Below are 17,901 nucleotides of genomic sequence, written 5' to 3'. Positions count from 1 at the left end.
TCAGGACTTCCGGGTTAGCGCCATTGGCAATGGCGGAATTCCTCTGATCCAGAGGAACCCGCTCCGCGAAAATCGGGTCTTGCCGCCGCGGCAAAGGCGGAGACCCCTTAAAAATCCCAGGCGGAGGAAGCCTGGGAACGTGGGATTTGGCTGACACCAGGAGCGCCCCCCCTACATGCAAGGAAACCCCTTTTTTGGGGGTCCGAAGCGACGTGGGGGTGAGTGGCGCGGTGTCTTGAATCGACCGCTCTTTTTACGGAGTGAAGCCGCACAGCCGTTGCCGGAGAGCACTGACTTTTTCCTGTGGACAATTGGACTCTAAAACAAGTACCCGTGAGTAGAACGGAAAATTGGGCTAAGAAACATTTTAATTTGGCACTCAAGCGGGAAGGCTCCAAACAGGAAGTCCGCCTTCCGTTTTTGTAAATAATCTGAAGCAAAGATTGTGCAAGCTAAAGTCTGAAAAGCTGTTTATAACGATCTAAAATTCCTCCTGTTTTAACCATCCAAACCCCTCTTTGAAGCAGGAGTAAAGAGGGGAAATTTGACTGTTTATACCTGCAGGAGAGAGAGTAAAGAAAGATAAATTTCCAGCGTCTCAAACCTGGGAACGGGGTGTCAGAGACAGAGACTTTTGGTGAAGTTCATTGACCGTGAAAGAAACATCTTTTGACAGACAGCTAAAGAAGAGATACAAATTATCTTCAATGTTGCCCTTTGCATTTAAAAGGAATTAAAAATTTGAAAAGTGAAAGTAACTTTATTTTGTTGGATTTGCCTTTAAGATGGATACAAATAGAAACTGCCTCCTCTAGAGGGAGTTTGTTAAATTGTTGCTGGAGTCGATCTGGGGTTTTTCCAGCTGTGGTGATTAGGATCCTGGGAACAGACTGTGACCTTGAACAAAAATGTGTCTGGAAGAAACTTTGGTGTTTGCTCTTTGCAAGACGAGCGCCCTGTTAGAACAGTTGCACGAGAAGATGGATTTGATGATTGTTGCAGTTAAAAATTTTGGACAAACAGTGAATATTTATACAGGAATTACTCAGGAGCCAACTCAAGAACCTGGTTTGATGGAGCAAGAGCAAATGCAGAAGACAGGGGAGGAAATTGTTGTTGAACTTCAAGCAATACAAATGGAGAAGCCCAAGGCCTCACAGGAGCATAAGCCGTTGTTGTCGAAGGTTGAACCTGGAGCGGGCCAGGGGAGATCTGGAGTTGTGGGAGCCCTTAAGTTTGGAGGGTCCTTGAAGCATGTCTTTAAATACCCTCTGGACTATGCTGTTGACTGTGGGGAATGGAACTATGAGGAATGGGCTGATCTCTTGAGGAAACATGGAGACATTTTCGAGTTGGAACATCCCCGAAATCTACTCAATGATCTTCAATGAGAAAGGAAAGAAACTAAGAAAGAGATCAACAAAAGAGAAGGTAAAATGCAAGTATAAACAAGAAGAAGATCTGCAGAAGGGACATGGAAGAGACTTAAGAGCTTCGGACATAAGATTACCAGGTTGATGGACCAGAAGAAGAGGACAATAAGGACTGATATAACCCGAGACCAGGAAAAAGAGACGCTGGATGAAGATTGGAAGAAAATTTTTAAAGTTTTATTTTGGAAATTATTGTAGAATTAATGAATATTAGGAAAAACGTGGGAAGGAAACTATTTGGCTTTAGTAGAAATAATATGGAGTTATGTACAAATAAGTCTTAAGTCTTAAGTTTTAAGGTATTTTATGGTAAGATAAGGTTAAAATAAATTAAGGCAAATTGAATGACAGAATATAGTAGTGAAAGATGGAAGGATTTGCTGACTTAATTAACAGGTTAGGTTTCTCAAGATAAATTATTTAATTGAAAATTGAGTGTTATTAGGTGAAAATGCAAAGCTATAATATATTTAGATGAATTATCAAGATAAAAGAAAAAATGGAAAGGATTTGCTGAAATTACTAATTGAACTAGAATACAAAAAAAGGAGGTGTGAGGAGGTCAGGGAAACAAGTAAAGGAAAGTTAAGATATGGAAAGGATGACGTGTTTTTTTAAAAATTGTTTTTATATTATTATTATTTCTTTTTGTGTGTATTTTGTATTTTTTGTTCCTCTTTTCTTTTTCTCTTTTATATTTTTGTAACCTTTTCGAAACTTCAATAAATGTTATTAAAAAAATAATAATAATAAACCAGCTGTACTCAGCTTCTCTGAAGGAATAACCCAAACATCATGAACCTTCTGCTTGTTTCTTTCACACAGAGAAGCTTCCAGAACTATTTTAAATTAAGTAGAATAGGAAATATCTCTAAACATCAGATCAATACTTTCTGCACTAAGAAATGCAAACTGATATGACCTTCAGAGTTCACATTTACAAAAAAAAGGGGAAAAAAGCACCTGGACCTGTAATAAAATGTTTCCATGTGACTGTTCCTGTTCAGTGTTCCAGTCAGTCAGCCAGCCAGCCACGCCTTTCAGGGCACTCCATTCCACACTTACCTGCTCCAAACAAACACTCAGTGTTTTGTGGCTACTGAGCATACTCAGTACTTGCTAGGTTATTTTGGGGGTGTTTCCCAAGAGGTTCTCATTTGTATTTCTGCCAATGAAAGACCTGCCCAAGTCATGCAGATCTTAGAGGGTCTCGTTTAGAAAGGTCTCTTTCAGCCCTGCTGGTTGAAAACCCTTTCCTGGCAATGCCTGACACTGAACCTGCAGCAAAGCATGATTGCTAAGCCAGTGTTGGTCATACTCAGAGTAGATCTATTGAAGTCAATGGGCTTCTGTCTATTAATTTCAGTAGGTCTACTTTATGACTTAGTTGGATGTTCGTTCCATGAAAAAAATGTAATAATAAATAAATAAATTGTTCTGCCATTGAGACTGCTGCACCTGTAAAGAAAGGTTACGGCAGGAAGTCAAGTTCCGAAATCAATTGAGGCGCTCATGTTCCACTCAAGAGTGTTCTCACATATTCTTTAGAGAAATGCTTGGCATTGGGTGAAAAGGGGGCATTGTAATGTGAAACTTGACACATGAACTTGTCGCCTGCAGGAGAATTTGGATTATTGTTCACCTGGTAACAAAGTGGCCCTATTCCCAACAGACGAGCCTTTCACAGGAAGCGCAAGGTGACAGCTCTGAATTGAAAATGAATGCTGAGCCTTTAAGACTTCGGCTCCATTCACAATCCCCATGATGTCTGTTTCCATATTGTCCAATACATATGAATACGAAAAACAGACAAACTGGGAAACTCCTGCTTGCTTCCTATTGTCCTGCTCATGCATAGCATATTCCTGGTGTGCATGTCTGTGATTCAGTGAACAATAGTGGATGGGCTGGCATGAATAACTCAGGCACGTGCTGTGCTCTTTTGATGGGCAATATCAGGAATATAATGGGGGAACAGAGCATAGCATTAAAAAATAGGAATACATATTCCAAGTATTGTTTTGCCTGAAAACAGAGGCAGTGGGCTCTCTTTATTTGTACAAAAAAATGCAAACTTGCTTTTTCCCTCCTGAAGATGTTGCTCAAAGCAACTAACAACATGCAAAACACAAAAATAAAAACACATTGGGGGTTTTTTTAGCGCTGCTTTACAGTGTCAAATTTGGACCAAAAATACTTTAATGCGAGTCTGCATGGGAAGTTTAAAAACCCCCACAGTATTCTCCAGTTACTGTCAAAGTTTTATTTTTGTAAATAAACCTTTTAATACTTATGACAGCTAGATTCATATTTTTTTTAAGCCCACTGAACTGCTTCAGGTTTGGCTAAGAGGTTTGCATGCATCAGTTCTCTGAGTCCAGTGATGCTTTTATACTCCTACTAACTTTGCATTTTAATTCCCTTGCAGGGATACATGCCATGAACTTCTGGGGCACGTGCCTCTTCTCGCTGACCCTAAATTTGCCCAGTTTTCCCAAGAGATTGGACTGGCCTCCCTGGGATCTTCTGATGAGGATGTCCAAAAACTTGCAACTGTGAGTCACTAAGTTTTAAAAGTGTGTTTTGCTTGATTCTTCAGAATCTGTCAAGTTTACTAAAGTGAAGTGTTTCTCAGTGTGATGACAAAACAAGTCACCCACTTTCTTTGGCAACACCTCCTCTGACTGGTTTGTGGCTGAGGTATGCATGCTAGCCTCAGTGGCCCAGAAAGACCTGACAGCTGTGTGTGGTTGTGTGATTGAAGGTAGTGGTGCAATGAGAGAACATTGATTTTAACACTTCCCCCTCTTTCTTTCTTCCGCCTAACATCTCTGAAATACAGAAATGGTTTGTAGCTGTAGAATATAAAGATTTGGGACAAGGTTTGCACTCATTACACTGTGTTATTTGTCTCAGTGTGCTTTTAGAAAAGGTAAAGGTAAAGGGACCCCTGACAGTTAAGTCCAGTCATGAACGACTCTGGGGTTGCGGCGCTCATCTTGCTTTACAGGCTGAGGTGTAGCACCCTGCTTGTGGTTAACGCTTAGCTGGAATGAAATATTCAACGCAGCAATAGAGAAATTAAAATAGTAATTTATTTGTCAGACAAATAAATAAGAGGCTCAGTGGTACGTGGTTACCAAGCTCTGGCCTGGCCTCCTGCCATTCTGGCCAGCACTTATATTCCCTTAATCCAGCCCCCTTTGCTCCTCCTGTGGCTGCCTCTGTCCAATCAGCCTGGTTGAAATTCCTATTGGCTGTTTGGTAGAACCAATCACAAAAGATACACCCACAAAAGATACACCCACTTCCTTGCCCTTATAAGGGAGACAAAGAGCTATATATATGACATATAAGTAATAATATATCTTACATGGAATCTTAATTACCAGCTCACCTCTTGCCCTTCTTGCCCTATTGCCTTCTAAAACAAATGTTTAATCTTACATTTTTATGTTCAACAGATGTCAAGGATCTTGAGTTTCACATCAACATTGAAAGATTTCCTTCATTTAATGTTTCTAAACAAATGCCTGACAACTATATATCAAGACTGCTTGGATGGCGTCTTCTGTCTGGCAGGGGGGGGGGGCTAGACTCATTTGCCCCTCTGGTCTCCTATTGCAATATGACTCTATGAAATAAGAATCTAGCATTCCTTAAATCCTTTGCATAATTACATTTAAGCCAATATATTTAAGCTAATATATTTCATACATTTATCATAGGTAGCCTCTTAAAAGAATAAAGCTTTTCAAAGTAAAAAGGAAGAAATTCAGTAAAACACAACTTTTAAAAGAAGCCTCTTCAGTTTGCACCCCTCCTTTCACAGCCAGCTAGATGCTTCTCCATTGCTCTTGGCCTTTGAACCTTAGAAAGAAGATCTGGCTCATTTTACTGGGAGGCACATTGGTATTATCTTCCCCATTCCTAATGGTGTTTTCTCAGCCTTGGGGCAGCATATGTAATTCTCCCTTTTTATGACTTTGAGAATTGTTTTTCTACTATAAATCAATGGGGCCCTCTTGTCTTAGGAGAATGGCCAAGGTTTTCTCTGCCTGGCATGAAACATTTGAAAATCCTTTTTTAAGCTCATTTTTAAATACAAGCCTTGATTGAAATATATAGAAGCTTTGATAAAAATGCAGGCTTATGGTTAAGTGCCTCATTCCCCCCTTTCAAGCTCAAGGACCTTCATCCCAAGTGTCCTTGATAGCTTGACCTTCATCATATTCCTGAGGTAAAGCTCTGTATAGGGCCATGATATGAGGTAGAGTTTCATTTGAAACCATCTTGCTAATTGTACTTCTAAAACATGAAATGATACATGGCATCATACATAAAACCAATACTACTACTGTCAAGAAAAACAAGCAAGACAATAGTATCCCTTTGAGTCCTGTGACATTAGGTAACCAATTGGTGAGCCATCCCATATCCCATCCTTCCCATGTTTGTACTGGGACATGTGCTATATTCTCCATCTTTGTGGCCAACACACGGATTGCCTCACCATTATCAGAAATGTTAAAGCAACAGGCATTCCCTGTCAAGTTCAAGACTCCACATAGGCCTCCCTGCCTGGCAAGTACATAATCCATTCCCATTTTCAGCTGCAAAATGGCGGCTCTACTTTCATCCAACTGTTGTGCAATAAGTCTCAAACTCTGGGCCGTTGCATTGGTTACAAGTTCCACTACTGCTTGCAATCGAATTATTCTGTTTAGATTATAAATAGGATCCCGTGCCCCTTGTATGAGCTCACCAGGATTCCAGGAGGCAGGATCATAATAGGCTATAATGCGCTCTGGCGGCCAATCATCAGTACCGCTCCAACTTTGGGTACTTCCTCCTGCTATATGAGAAATATCAGCATTCCTTCGTGTTCGCCTGGCCGAACTAGTGGGCATAATCCACATTGGTGGTAATACCCAACCCAAGAAACAAGTCCCACTCCATTTGGAAGGGAGTTTCTTGTATGCCCATTCTCCACATATCCACCACAACCATCGGGTCTGAGGTTTTTGGTACGGGGAATACAGAAGGCGAAATACCAAAAGGGGTAGAGAGTTCACAGTGCAGTATGTTAGATTGCCTTTTTCTGTCACAGTTATGTTCCACACCACTTTCCATGCATGAATAAAAGGAGGTGCACAGGGCAAGGTATTCCGAGTTCGATAGGTAGTACCGTGTGCCCAGGTATGACTATTCTTCTTATAATCCCAAGTATAGTGACAATGAGAAGAGCCTATCATGGGAGAATCAGCTGCATCTGATGATTTATGTACACAGAATTCCCCTTGTACAGGTATAACTCGTAATGGTTTAGTTGAGTTCCATCCGGGGAAATTCTGTATTTCAGTTTGGTGTGGCATTTCGCTTACCATACCAATAGCATCTAATGGTATCGGTAATAAGGGCATACCTCCCTCTGAATCATCTGGCCCAAGAGAGCAAACAAGGCAATTGGTCCTATTTGCAACATTAGCTACCATTTCAGCTAAACCTACCCACATATTGTGGTCATGGCTGAATCCATATTTAGCCAATTTGGTCAGATTCAAGGACCCTTCCCCTTCCCAAGGGATCAGGATTAATAATAAAATCATGTTGATGTCTAGTATATGCATTCCTTCCACAAAAGATTACCTTATTGTGATAGCAAATAATTATTAGCCCCAATATAATTCCCCCAGTGACAGAAATGGGGAACCACCAAGACCAAAACATATATCCCGAGGATCCCCAATGAGTAATATCTCTGATAATTGTTCCACAAGGGGGGGCAGTCAATCAATTGTATTAGAGAATCTTTCCGTTCACAGTCGCTGGTTCAGACGCTCCTCAAGCTTCAGGCGTGCGCAGGTCAGCCAGCTTCCAGGTTGTGGCTGCAGCAGGCCGGTCGTCAAATGTTGCCCGTGACCTAGCCCGTTCCCGGTAGGGCTAGATACAGGGGTTTTTGGAGAGAGTTAGTTTTAAAGGATTAGAGGGGTCACCTTTGCACGTCCAACTGCCTTCGGACTTCTTCAAACGAGAGTGATGAATCCAGGGGGTCACCTCAGCTACCTTCACCGCTGTTGGAGTAGAGAGCAAGACGGTGTAAGGTCCACGCCACTTAGGTGCAAGTGGATCACGTTTCCACTCTTTCACCCATACGCTATCGCCAGCCTGGAACTGATGAATCGGCTCGGCAATGCTGCACGGCGTGCGCTCGAGGGCCCACCTGTTAAGAGAAACAAAAACACGGGAGAGAGATTGCACTTGTTCCTGTGTCACATGGTCTCCTATTTGTTTAAGGTCAGCTGGAATATCCTGAACAAAGGAGGGCGGTCTCCCATACAGGAGCTCAAAAGGTGACAACTTAAGTCTTTTTGTGGGTGCACACCGAACACGAAACAGTGTTATGGGTAACACATCTACCCATCCCAATCCCGTTTCCTGGGTTAATTTTGCCAATTGGGTTTTCAGAGTCCGATTCATTCTTTCAGTTTTCCCTGAACTCTGAGGCCTATATGCTGTATGCAGTCTCCATTTTACTTGTAGGACTCGACATACTTCTTGTACTACTTGATCAATGAACGCTGGCCCATTATCACTTCCAATGCATCTAGGTAATCCAAACCTTGGGATCAATTCAGTGAGGAGTCTTTTAGTTACCTCTCGTGCCTTTTCAGTTCGGGTGGGAAAAGCTTCAACCCATCCGGTAAGAGTATCTACAAACACAAGGAGATACTTGAATCCCTTAGAAGGGACCAGCTCTGTGAAGTCCACAATTAGGCTTTCCATGGGGACGTATCCCACATGCTGAATTCCAGGAGGTTGTACCGGTCCCTGCCTGGGATTGTTTTTAGCACAAAGAACACATTTCTGTGAAATGCAAGTTGCTAATTGTGATAGATTAATAATATACAACTTCCGACTGAGACTCTCTCTAGTTGCAGTACCGCCAAGGTGAGTAGATTCATGATAATTTCTTACAATTGTGCCTGCCAGATGATGAGGTACATAAATCCTATTGTCCGGCAGGATCATCCAACCGTCCTTCACAACTGCTCCTTCCTGTTCAGCCCACTTCCTCTCTTCTGGGGTATAGTGAGGTTTAACATCTTCTGGAACTACCTCTGGTATGAGGGCTGCTATAAATCCTCCCACAGGCTTTTGGGCTGCCTCTCGGGCTGCTTTGTCAGCAGCATGATTTCCTCTGGTTATTGGATCCCTTCCTCGTCCATGACCTTTGCAGTGCATTACAGCAATCTGTTCTGGAGCCCATACTGCTTCTAACAGGATTTCTACTTCAGGTCCATATTTCAAAGCCTTCCCGTGGGCTCCGATTAGACCTCTTTCTTTCCATAGAGCTCCATGTGCATGCAGGGTTAAGAAGGCATATTTTGAATCAGTATAGATGTTTGCCTTACATCCGGCTGCCAATTGCAGAGCTCTAGTTAAACCTATAAGTTCAGCCTTTTGTGCTGAGGTGCCAGCAGGCAAAGCCTCAGCTTCCACAACTTCCTCATTGGTGACCACAGCATATCCTGCTCGTCTGGCACCTTCATGCAGGTAACTGCTACCATCCGTATAATATACAACATCTGGATTTTTCAATGGCTCATCTTTCAGATCAGGTCTACTGGAATAAACTTCATCCATTACTTGGAGACAATCATGTGATTCTTCATCATCTACCTCTGGTAGGGGCAGCAAAGTCGCTGGATTGAGCATATTCACTACTCGTAGATGAATCCTGGGATTTTCACACAATAGGCCTTGGTATCTAGCCATCCTTGGGTTCGTTAGCCAATAACTACCCTTATATTCCATGAGTGTCAGAACAGCATGAGGTACATTCACATACATCGTCTGGCCAAAGGTAAATTTATCAGCTTCTTTGACAAGGCTCGCAGTGGCTGCTACTGCCCTTAGGCATGGAGGCCATCCTTTTGCTACTGAGTCCAATTGTTTAGACAAATAAGCTACTGGACGGTTCCAACTTCCTAATCTCTGGGTCAGGACTGCCGCTGCAATCCCATTCTGTTCATGTACATACAGCTGAAAGGGTTTTTCCGAATTAGGCAATCCAAGGGCTGGTGCCTCCATAAGTCGTTGTTTGATAACTAAAAAGGCTTGTTTCTGCTCAGGTCCCCATACGAATGGGTCCTTTTCTGCACCTCGAGTGCTTTCATGTAAGGGCTTGGCCAGACTACTGAAATCAGGTATCCATAGTCTACAAAACCCTGCTGTTCCCAGGAATCCCCTAAGTTGTTTTCTTGTGGTAGGTTCCTTGATAAGGCAAATAGCTTCTTTCCTCTCTGGTCTCAATGCTCGTTGTTGGTGTGAGATGTCAAAGCCCAAATATTTGACCTTTTCTAAACATAACTGTGCCTTTTTCTGGGAAACTCGGTAGCCAGCTTCCCAGAGCAAGTGGAGCAGTTCCTCTGTCCCTTCTTTACAGGTATCAAAATCCTTTGCAGCTAGTATAAGATCATCCACATATTGCAGAACCACCTTTTCTCCCGGTGTTGAGGGGTAACTTGTTAGATCCCTCGCCAAGGCAGTGCCAAATAAAGTTGGGGAATTTTTGAATCCTTGGGGCAATCTTGTCCAGGTTAGCTGGCCTTTTGTTCCTGTCAAAGGGTCTTCCCACTGGAAGGCAAATATAGGTTGGCTCTGTGGTGCCAGCCGGCAACAGAAGAATGCATCTTTCAAGTCCAATACAGTAAAAAATGTTGCTTCTGGTGGGATCAAACTCAGCAAGGTATATGGGTTTGGTACATTTGGGTGCAAGGTCTCGATAGCCTGGTTTACGAGCCTCAAGTCCTGCACTGGCCTGTATTCATCTGTCCCAGGTTTTCGAACAGGCAAAAGGGGTGTGTTCCATTCTGATTGGCAAGGCTTAAGCAGACCATATTTTAATAGGCGGTCCAAATGTTTCTGGATGCCCTCCGCTGCTCGCCGGGGTAAGGGATATTGCTTTACAGATACAGGGGTAGCCATAGGTTTTAGGGTTACTACAATTGGAGCTATATTCTTAGCCATTCCTGGTGGGCTATTTTCGGCCCATACTCCTGGTGGCACCTGTAGAGTTCGGAGGAGCTTGTTTAATTCTGTATCCAATGTGGGTTGGACTTGCAAGGCTGACATTAGGCGCCATGATTGTTCCTTAGGTACTGAGAGGGTAATTATTCCTGCTGCTTTTGATGGCAGTTTCATTTCTGGACCTCGAGGAGTGAAAGTGATTTGGGCCTGCAATTTGGACAGCATATCTCTGCCTAAGAGAGGTATTGGACACTCAGGTATATACAAAAACTGATGGGTTAAACGATGTCCCCCAATCTGGCATTCCAAAGGTTGGAGGAAAGACCTCTTAGCTGACTGTCCAGTGGCACTTTTAATGATTACACTTTTGGATGCCTTTTTCTGCAATAGTTCTGGGAGTACTGAGTATTCAGCCCCAGTATCAATCATAAAATCTATTAAATGGCTCCCTAATTGAATCGTGACCGTGGGCTCCTGGAAGCCTAACTTTATGGAGTCCGGTCGTTCCTAGTCTTGAGTAAAATCCTCTTCTGCCAGTCCAATGAAATTGTCTCTACTCCGTCCCTGTCCTGGTCTCTGATATCTTCCATCTCGGATCATTCCCCGTCCCCGTCCCTGGTTTCTTGGGCCGGAGCCTGGGCCTGGGCCTGGGCCTGGGCGTACTTCTTCCAACCTCAGGGGTTCAGGACACTCCCGCTTCCAATGACCCTCCTTCTTGCAATTTGCACATTGATTCCTTCCCAGTGGTGGATTCCTTCCTCGCCCTCGCCCTCCATTTAAGGGGCGGTGGTCTTGCTTCACTGCTGTGGCTAGCATTACCATCTTTTCCTTCTGCCACTTCTTCTTCTCTTGCTTCTCAGCCTCATCCCTATTCCGATAAACTCGGCGTGCAATGGCCATAATTTGGCTCATCAGCATCCCTTCCCATCCTTCTGATTTCTGAATTTTCTTACGAATGTCAGAAGCGCACTGGGCCACAAATGTAGCAGTAATCATTCTACTGTTTTCAGGGGCTTCAGGGTCAAAAGGAGTCCATATACGATAGGCTTCTTGCAGCCTCTCTAAAAAGTCTCCCGGACTCTCATTTGGTTTCTGTTCTACTTCTGAGACTTTAGACATATTAGTGGGCTTCTGGCATGCCCTGCGGATACCTTGCACAAGTGTCTGGCGGTAGGTGGTAAGTCTGGCCAGGTGAATTGCATTGTTTGGATCCCAATTAGGATCTTCCAAGGGAAAGTTATCTTGGAGATGACGGTCAATATTATAAATATTTCCCACTCTGGCCTGCTCATGCAAATATATCTGTGCCTTTTCAATTATGTCTCTCCTTTCCTCAGTGGTGAACAGAGTATTCAGGAGCTGGCGGCAATCTGTCCAAGTAGGACTATGAGTATTTATTATTGAAGTCACCAAGTCCATCATAGCCTGAGGTTTTTCTGCAAAAGATGGGGTGTGTGTTTTCCAATTCATCAGATCTGTAGTTGTGAATGGAATATATTGCAGGGTCGAAGTTCGAGGTGGCCGTGGTCCGGGTTGCCCATTAACCAGCGCAGGCTCCTCAAGTGCATCAAATACTCTTCTAAGAGGGGCTACTACGTGACCTTTCTCTTCACTTTGCTCTAGGGGCCTCAAATCATAGGGGATGGTATCTGTCGCAAGGCGTTCTTTTAGCAGCTTTATACGCCTGGCTGTATTGCTTGCTGACCGAGCAAGGTCTCCCTGTAACTTCTGTAATATTTCTCTGGGACTTGGATGTACAGGGGTTTGGGGTGGGCAATCAGTTATTCCACTAAAGGAGACTGTAGATGGAGGTCTATTAGGAGTCACAGGTGGAATAACCACTTCTGCTTGGGCTTTATTATAGGACTCCAATGCCTCCTGAAGATATTTATCATAATCTATCAAGGAATCAAACTCTGTGACTCCACTCCCATTATTCATTCCAGTTTCTTGCCTTGGGGTTACAACTGGTGGAGTGTTTGGATTAAGCTCCCTTCGATGTGGAGCATAGGGTGGAGGTGGAAGCACCTCTTCCTCTGGCCCCTCAAAAATGGGTTTGAGTTTATTTGGCAAGATTCCTTTCCTAGCTTCGGCTTTTACAGCCAATAATTTGCATCGTTTGACTTTGCATTCCCTTATCCATGGAGGATTTTTATTTAATGTGCTCAGCCAGGAATCTATATATGGAAATTGTTCTGGGCACCCTCCAGTTTCTTTGGCGATATCAGTCCAAAGTTTGCTCACTAAATTTATATCAAAAGTTCCCTGAGATGGCCATCCAGTATTTTGTTTTGGCCATTCTAGTTCACATAACGTTCTCAAGCGCTCTGGCGTCATTTTGACTCCATATGCCCCTGAGAAGGCTTTCTTAAAATTATTTAACATACACTCAAGAGGTGTATTTTCCCCCTTTGAACCCCCAACTCCCATTGTATGGCCCTGTGAAGTATCCACTCAGTCACTCACAGACGCGCTTCGTGGGTTTCCTTGCCTAGTGAAGTCGCCTTACTAGGAACCGAAGTACTGCCCACTCCACACTCGGGTCAGCTACAGATTGCTCTGTACTTTCTCACACATACAATGCGCTGGATACTTCACCACACTCTACCTCCCAATTTTTCCCTTTCCCTACACCAGATCACCATCTGATGTACCCAACCACCTAGCGTACTCAGTTTCCCCTTACTGAGACGCAGAAGTTTGATCAAGACTTCTCTTCCTCCTAATTAATTGGAGGGCCAAAAATCCCTTTGTGCACTTACCCTTGGTTGGTTCCCTGTTTCCCCCGGTCCGTCGCCGCCAGTGAGCAGGGTATCAGACAGACGAGTCTTCTGCGTTCCCCTGGAAAAATTTACCAGTGCGCGCTTTGGGTAAGCAGTTGTCCTCTCTCTTGTACCCTGCCCAGTAGGGCGAAGGGGCTGCGTTCCAGCAGACCACTTATCCGAGTCACAGGGCACCATAAAATGTAGCACCCTGCTTGTGGTTAACGCTTAGCTGGAATGAAATATTCAACGCAGCAATAGAGAAATTAAAATAGTAATTTATTTGTCAGACAAATAAATAAGAGGCTCAGTGGTACGTGGTTACCAAGCTCTGGCCTGGCCTCCTGCCATTCTGGCCAGCACTTATATTCCCTTAATCCAGCCCCCTTTGCTCCTCCTGTGGCTGCCTCTGTCCAATCAGCCTGGTTGAAATTCCTATTGGCTGTTTGGTAGAACCAATCACAAAAGATACACCCACAAAAGATACACCCACTTCCTTGCCCTTATAAGGGAGACAAAGAGCTATATATATGACATATAAGTAATAATATATCTTACATGGAATCTTAATTACCAGCTCACCTCTTGCCCTTCTTGCCCTATTGCCTTCTAAAACAAATGTTTAATCTTACATTTTTATGTTCAACAGATGTCAAGGATCTTGAGTTTCACATCAACATTGAAAGATTTCCTTCATTTAATGTTTCTAAACAAATGCCTGACAACTATATATCAAGACTGCTTGGATGGCGTCTTCTGTCTGGCGGGGGGGGGGGCTAGACTCATTTGCCCCTCTGGTCTCCTATTGCAATATGACTCTATGAAATAAGAATCTAGCATTCCTTAAATCCTTTGCATAATTACATTTAAGCCAATATATTTAAGCTAATATATTTCATACATTTATCATAGGTAGCCTCTTAAAAGAATAAAGCTTTTCAAAGTAAAAAGGAAGAAACTCAGTAAAACACAACTTTTAAAAGAAGCCTCTTCAGTTTGCACCCCTCCTTTCACAGCCAGCTAGATGCTTCTCCATTGCTCTTGGCCTTTGAACCTTAGAAAGAAGATCTGGCTCATTTTACTGGGAGGCACATTGGTATTATCTTCCCCATTCCTAATGGTGTTTTCTCAGCCTTGGGGCAGCATATGTAATTCTCCCTTTTTATGACTTTGAGAATTGTTTTTCTACTATAAATCAATGGGGCCCTCTTGTCTTAGGAGAATGGCCAAGGTTTTCTCTGCCTGGCATGAAACATTTGAAAATCCTTTTTTAAGCTCATTTTTAAATACAAGCCTTGATTGAAATATATAGAAGCTTTGATAAAAATGCAGGCTTATGGTTAAGTGCCTCATTGGGAGCCAGCATTTGTCCGCTTCCGCAGACAGTTTTTCCGGGTCATGTGGCCAGCATGACCAAGCCGCTTCTGGCGCAACGGAACACTGAAACAAGATCAGCGCACAGAAATGCTGTTTATCTTCCTGCCAGAGTGGTACCTATTTATCAATTTGCACTTTGACGTGCTTTCGAATTGCTAGGTTGGCAGAAGCTGGGACCGAACAACGGGAGCTCAACCCGTCACGGGGCCTTCCAATCAGCAAGTCCAAGCGGCACAGTGGTTTAAACCACAGCACCAGCCGTGTCCCCTTTAGAAAAGATCACCATAAAGGATTATTATTATCATCAATACCGCATGGGGGAGATGGGTGAAAAGCAAACTAATTGTGAAATGATGGGTGGAATGAGAACAGGATAGCATCTTGGGATTGAAACAGCCACAGCTTTGTTTATAACAGATGTTAGTAGGCTTTGGCGTAGGCATTGGGTATGGGTCCTAAACAGAGAAGGGAAGGCCTGGGAAAATCCTGGAAAAATCCTGAATCAACCTGACCATTTGCTGGTTGATTAATCCTTCAGGGTCAGTTCTGGATTTAAGGATCACTTTACAATGAGAGTCGATTCTGGGCAATCCTTCCAGGACACCATTGGGAAGTTCTGTGGCCCATAAACCCTCATCTGGGCCTTCAGACAGAAACTTTCTCCTGGACCCCTTTACCAGGGTGTCTGATACTTTGACTGGAGTGATGAGGGGTCTCTTACACACACCCTTTTTCTGGACTTAGGATCCAACCCAATGCCCCCCCTTTTTTGCCAACAAGTTGTAACAGTTGCTACTAGGTAAGCAAAACCTCCAAACAGGCCCAGTTTTGTCTGCCAGAGAACTCCTCTCTTGCCCCAAATAGCCCCATAACAAGGTCTTAAGCACATCCTGCCTGCCCACCCCAGGTAAAGGCAAAATTATAGAGAGGAGGGGGGAGACCCTATGCTGACTGTGCTAACCAAGCCACACACTGCTGATTTAAAAGAGATTCGGCAGACCTGGTTGAAGCCAGCCAGCTCACCAGCCAACCAGAACCACCCCACAATTCCCACCACCAAAACCAGCACACAATTGGTTTGACAGGGTTTTGAATCTCACAGGCAGTTCCCAGCCTCCTGTGCAGATAGCCAGTTCAATAATGACATCAGGTGGCTGCGCAGGAGAGGAACAATTTGCACCCCCAGGTTGCCTGCGCCCATGTTGGGCCACAATCAAATAGTAAGTGATCTTTGCATGCATGAGGAATGAGGAAAGGCCTTGCATGTGTGGAGCTCCATGTCTGATCAGAGCTCTATACAAGGAACATCTGAACCAGGAAAGAAGCAGCTCCCTCCTTCAAAACTGGGTTGTTGTTGTTTTTTTGCAGAGATTCACATAAAGACAAAAGCCCTAGTATTCCTTTAAGTGCTGAATTTATGGCACTGGCTGCTAGAAAATGTTATTTATAAATGGAGGGTTTGGAAAGACTATAAATATTGAAAGAAAACTCCAGTGCTACTTCCCAGGTAGTTTTAGAAAAGGGTTTTAAAAACCATGGGAGGAGGTATCAGAAAAATTTCTGAAAGTGTGTAACAATGCAGGAAACAAGTGGCTAATGTGCAAGCACTGTGTGTCTATCCCAAGCAAAAAACTGGATATTTAGATGTGTGAACTTTCTGTTTACACCATGACAAAAATTAGCAGCTTGGATGAACATGCACAACTCCACTCATGCAGATGTTTCATAGTGTTTTCTTCAGTGAGCTGAGAAATAACTGGTGTTTTCTTGCAATGAAGAATCTATATATGTGCCTGGATATGCCCCCCAGATTCATGAGGTGTCAGAAACACCCAGTACAGTTATACTTTGGTTCTCAAACAGAATCCGTTCCAGAAGTCTTCCGAAAACATTCAGAAACCAAGGCACGGCTTCTGATTCTCTGCAGGAGCTTCCTGCACCCAATCGGAAGCTGTGGAAGCAGTGTCAGACGTTCAGGTTCTAAAGAAATGTTTGAGTCGCAAGGCGTTTGACAACCAAGGTACGACTGTATTTATAATTTTGGGGAAACGAGTGTCTGCTGTGTACTGCCACAGTTCACAAGATGGTTGTTTAGTGATTGGTATGTTCTATCTTTATCCTTTTTTGGTTGGTCTACACTATTTGGGTAAATGTATCAGTGCCCATTACTCTGGAAATGAAGATGTCAGTATTTGGTATACAAGCCTTCTGTGGCTTTTTCTGTTACAAAACTATCTGAATATCTGTCCAATTAAGGAATTGCTGTCAGGAACTAATTGGTTCCATTACACTCTTTCAAGCCCCCCTCCCAATCTTTAAAGTAGCTTTTCAACCTCTGTCTTTAAAGTGCTAAAAACTACAGTCTTCTCCTTCTTGGTAACATTTATTGTGATATTTTAATCTACTGCTGAGGAATGAAAACCAAACAACTTTTGCTCTTTTGCCACTGCGCTGTGTACAGAAATCTGGAGATATTAATTGCTCCTGAAGCTGGGAGAAATTGAGGGTTTAAAAAAATGCTTATAAAGTTCATATTTATTAATATGAATGATTTTGAATGTCATATATCTATATATAGCCAACCTCAAAAGGAGGTTTACAAAAGGAATTTAATCATCAGTGAAAAGCAACTTAATTATTTAAGAATTATTAAAACCAGCGATAAACTAAAAAACAGATTAAAACACTTGTCAACATTTCACATGCCTGGCTAGGCTTGCCTGAGCAAAAATGTTCTTAGCGGGACCCAAAAAGAGTACAGGGAAGACACCTGCAGAGAGCTCCAAAGTCCAGGTGCTGCTACACTTGAAGATCAATTTCTCACCTGTGGAGAACAAGTATTATGTGGCACCTATAATAGTGCCAGTTCCACGCCAGTTTATGGTGTAAATCAGTCTTGGTCCCTAGTTGTTGAGGGCTTCATATACTAATAACAACACCTTGAAGTTCACCTGGTAGCAAATGCACGTCTTTGCTGACAAGACTGCTGTCCGCAGTTGTACCACAGCATCCTGAACTAACAACAGCTTCCGGATCAAGCCCAAAGGAAGCCCCACATAGGAAGCCCCATTGCAGCAAACTAACCTTGAATGAAGCAATGCATAGACTACTGTGGCCAAGCTTTTCTGGCCCAGGAACGGCCATAGCTTTTGCTAGTAGCAGCTAGTAAAAGGCTCCTCTAGCTATTGAAGCTATCTGGGCCTTCTCCAGGGACAGGGCTGAGTTCAGAAGCACTTCCAGACTGTGAGCCTGCTCCTTCAGGGAGAGTGCAACCCTGTCCAGGGTAGGCCAAATTA

General features: G+C 43.3%; 1 protein-coding gene across 1 annotated transcript in view; it reads left to right on the top strand.

Moving 5' to 3' along the window:
- TPH2 (tryptophan hydroxylase 2) overlaps positions 1-17,901 on the top strand; it is a 75,975-nt gene that overhangs the window by 29,578 nt on the left and 28,496 nt on the right. The window contains exon 8 of the mRNA XM_081878719.1: positions 3,862-3,988. Coding sequence (XP_081734845.1) covers positions 3,862-3,988 — 127 coding nt within the window. The remainder of the gene's footprint in view (positions 1-3,861; positions 3,989-17,901) is intronic.

The sequence above is a fragment of the Podarcis erhardii genome, assembly GCF_964252035.2.
Source record: "Podarcis erhardii genome assembly, chromosome: 10".
Taxonomy (NCBI): Eukaryota; Metazoa; Chordata; class Lepidosauria; order Squamata; family Lacertidae; genus Podarcis; species Podarcis erhardii.
Note: the sequence above shows the minus strand (reverse complement) of the source record. Positions and strands in the feature narration are given on the sequence as shown.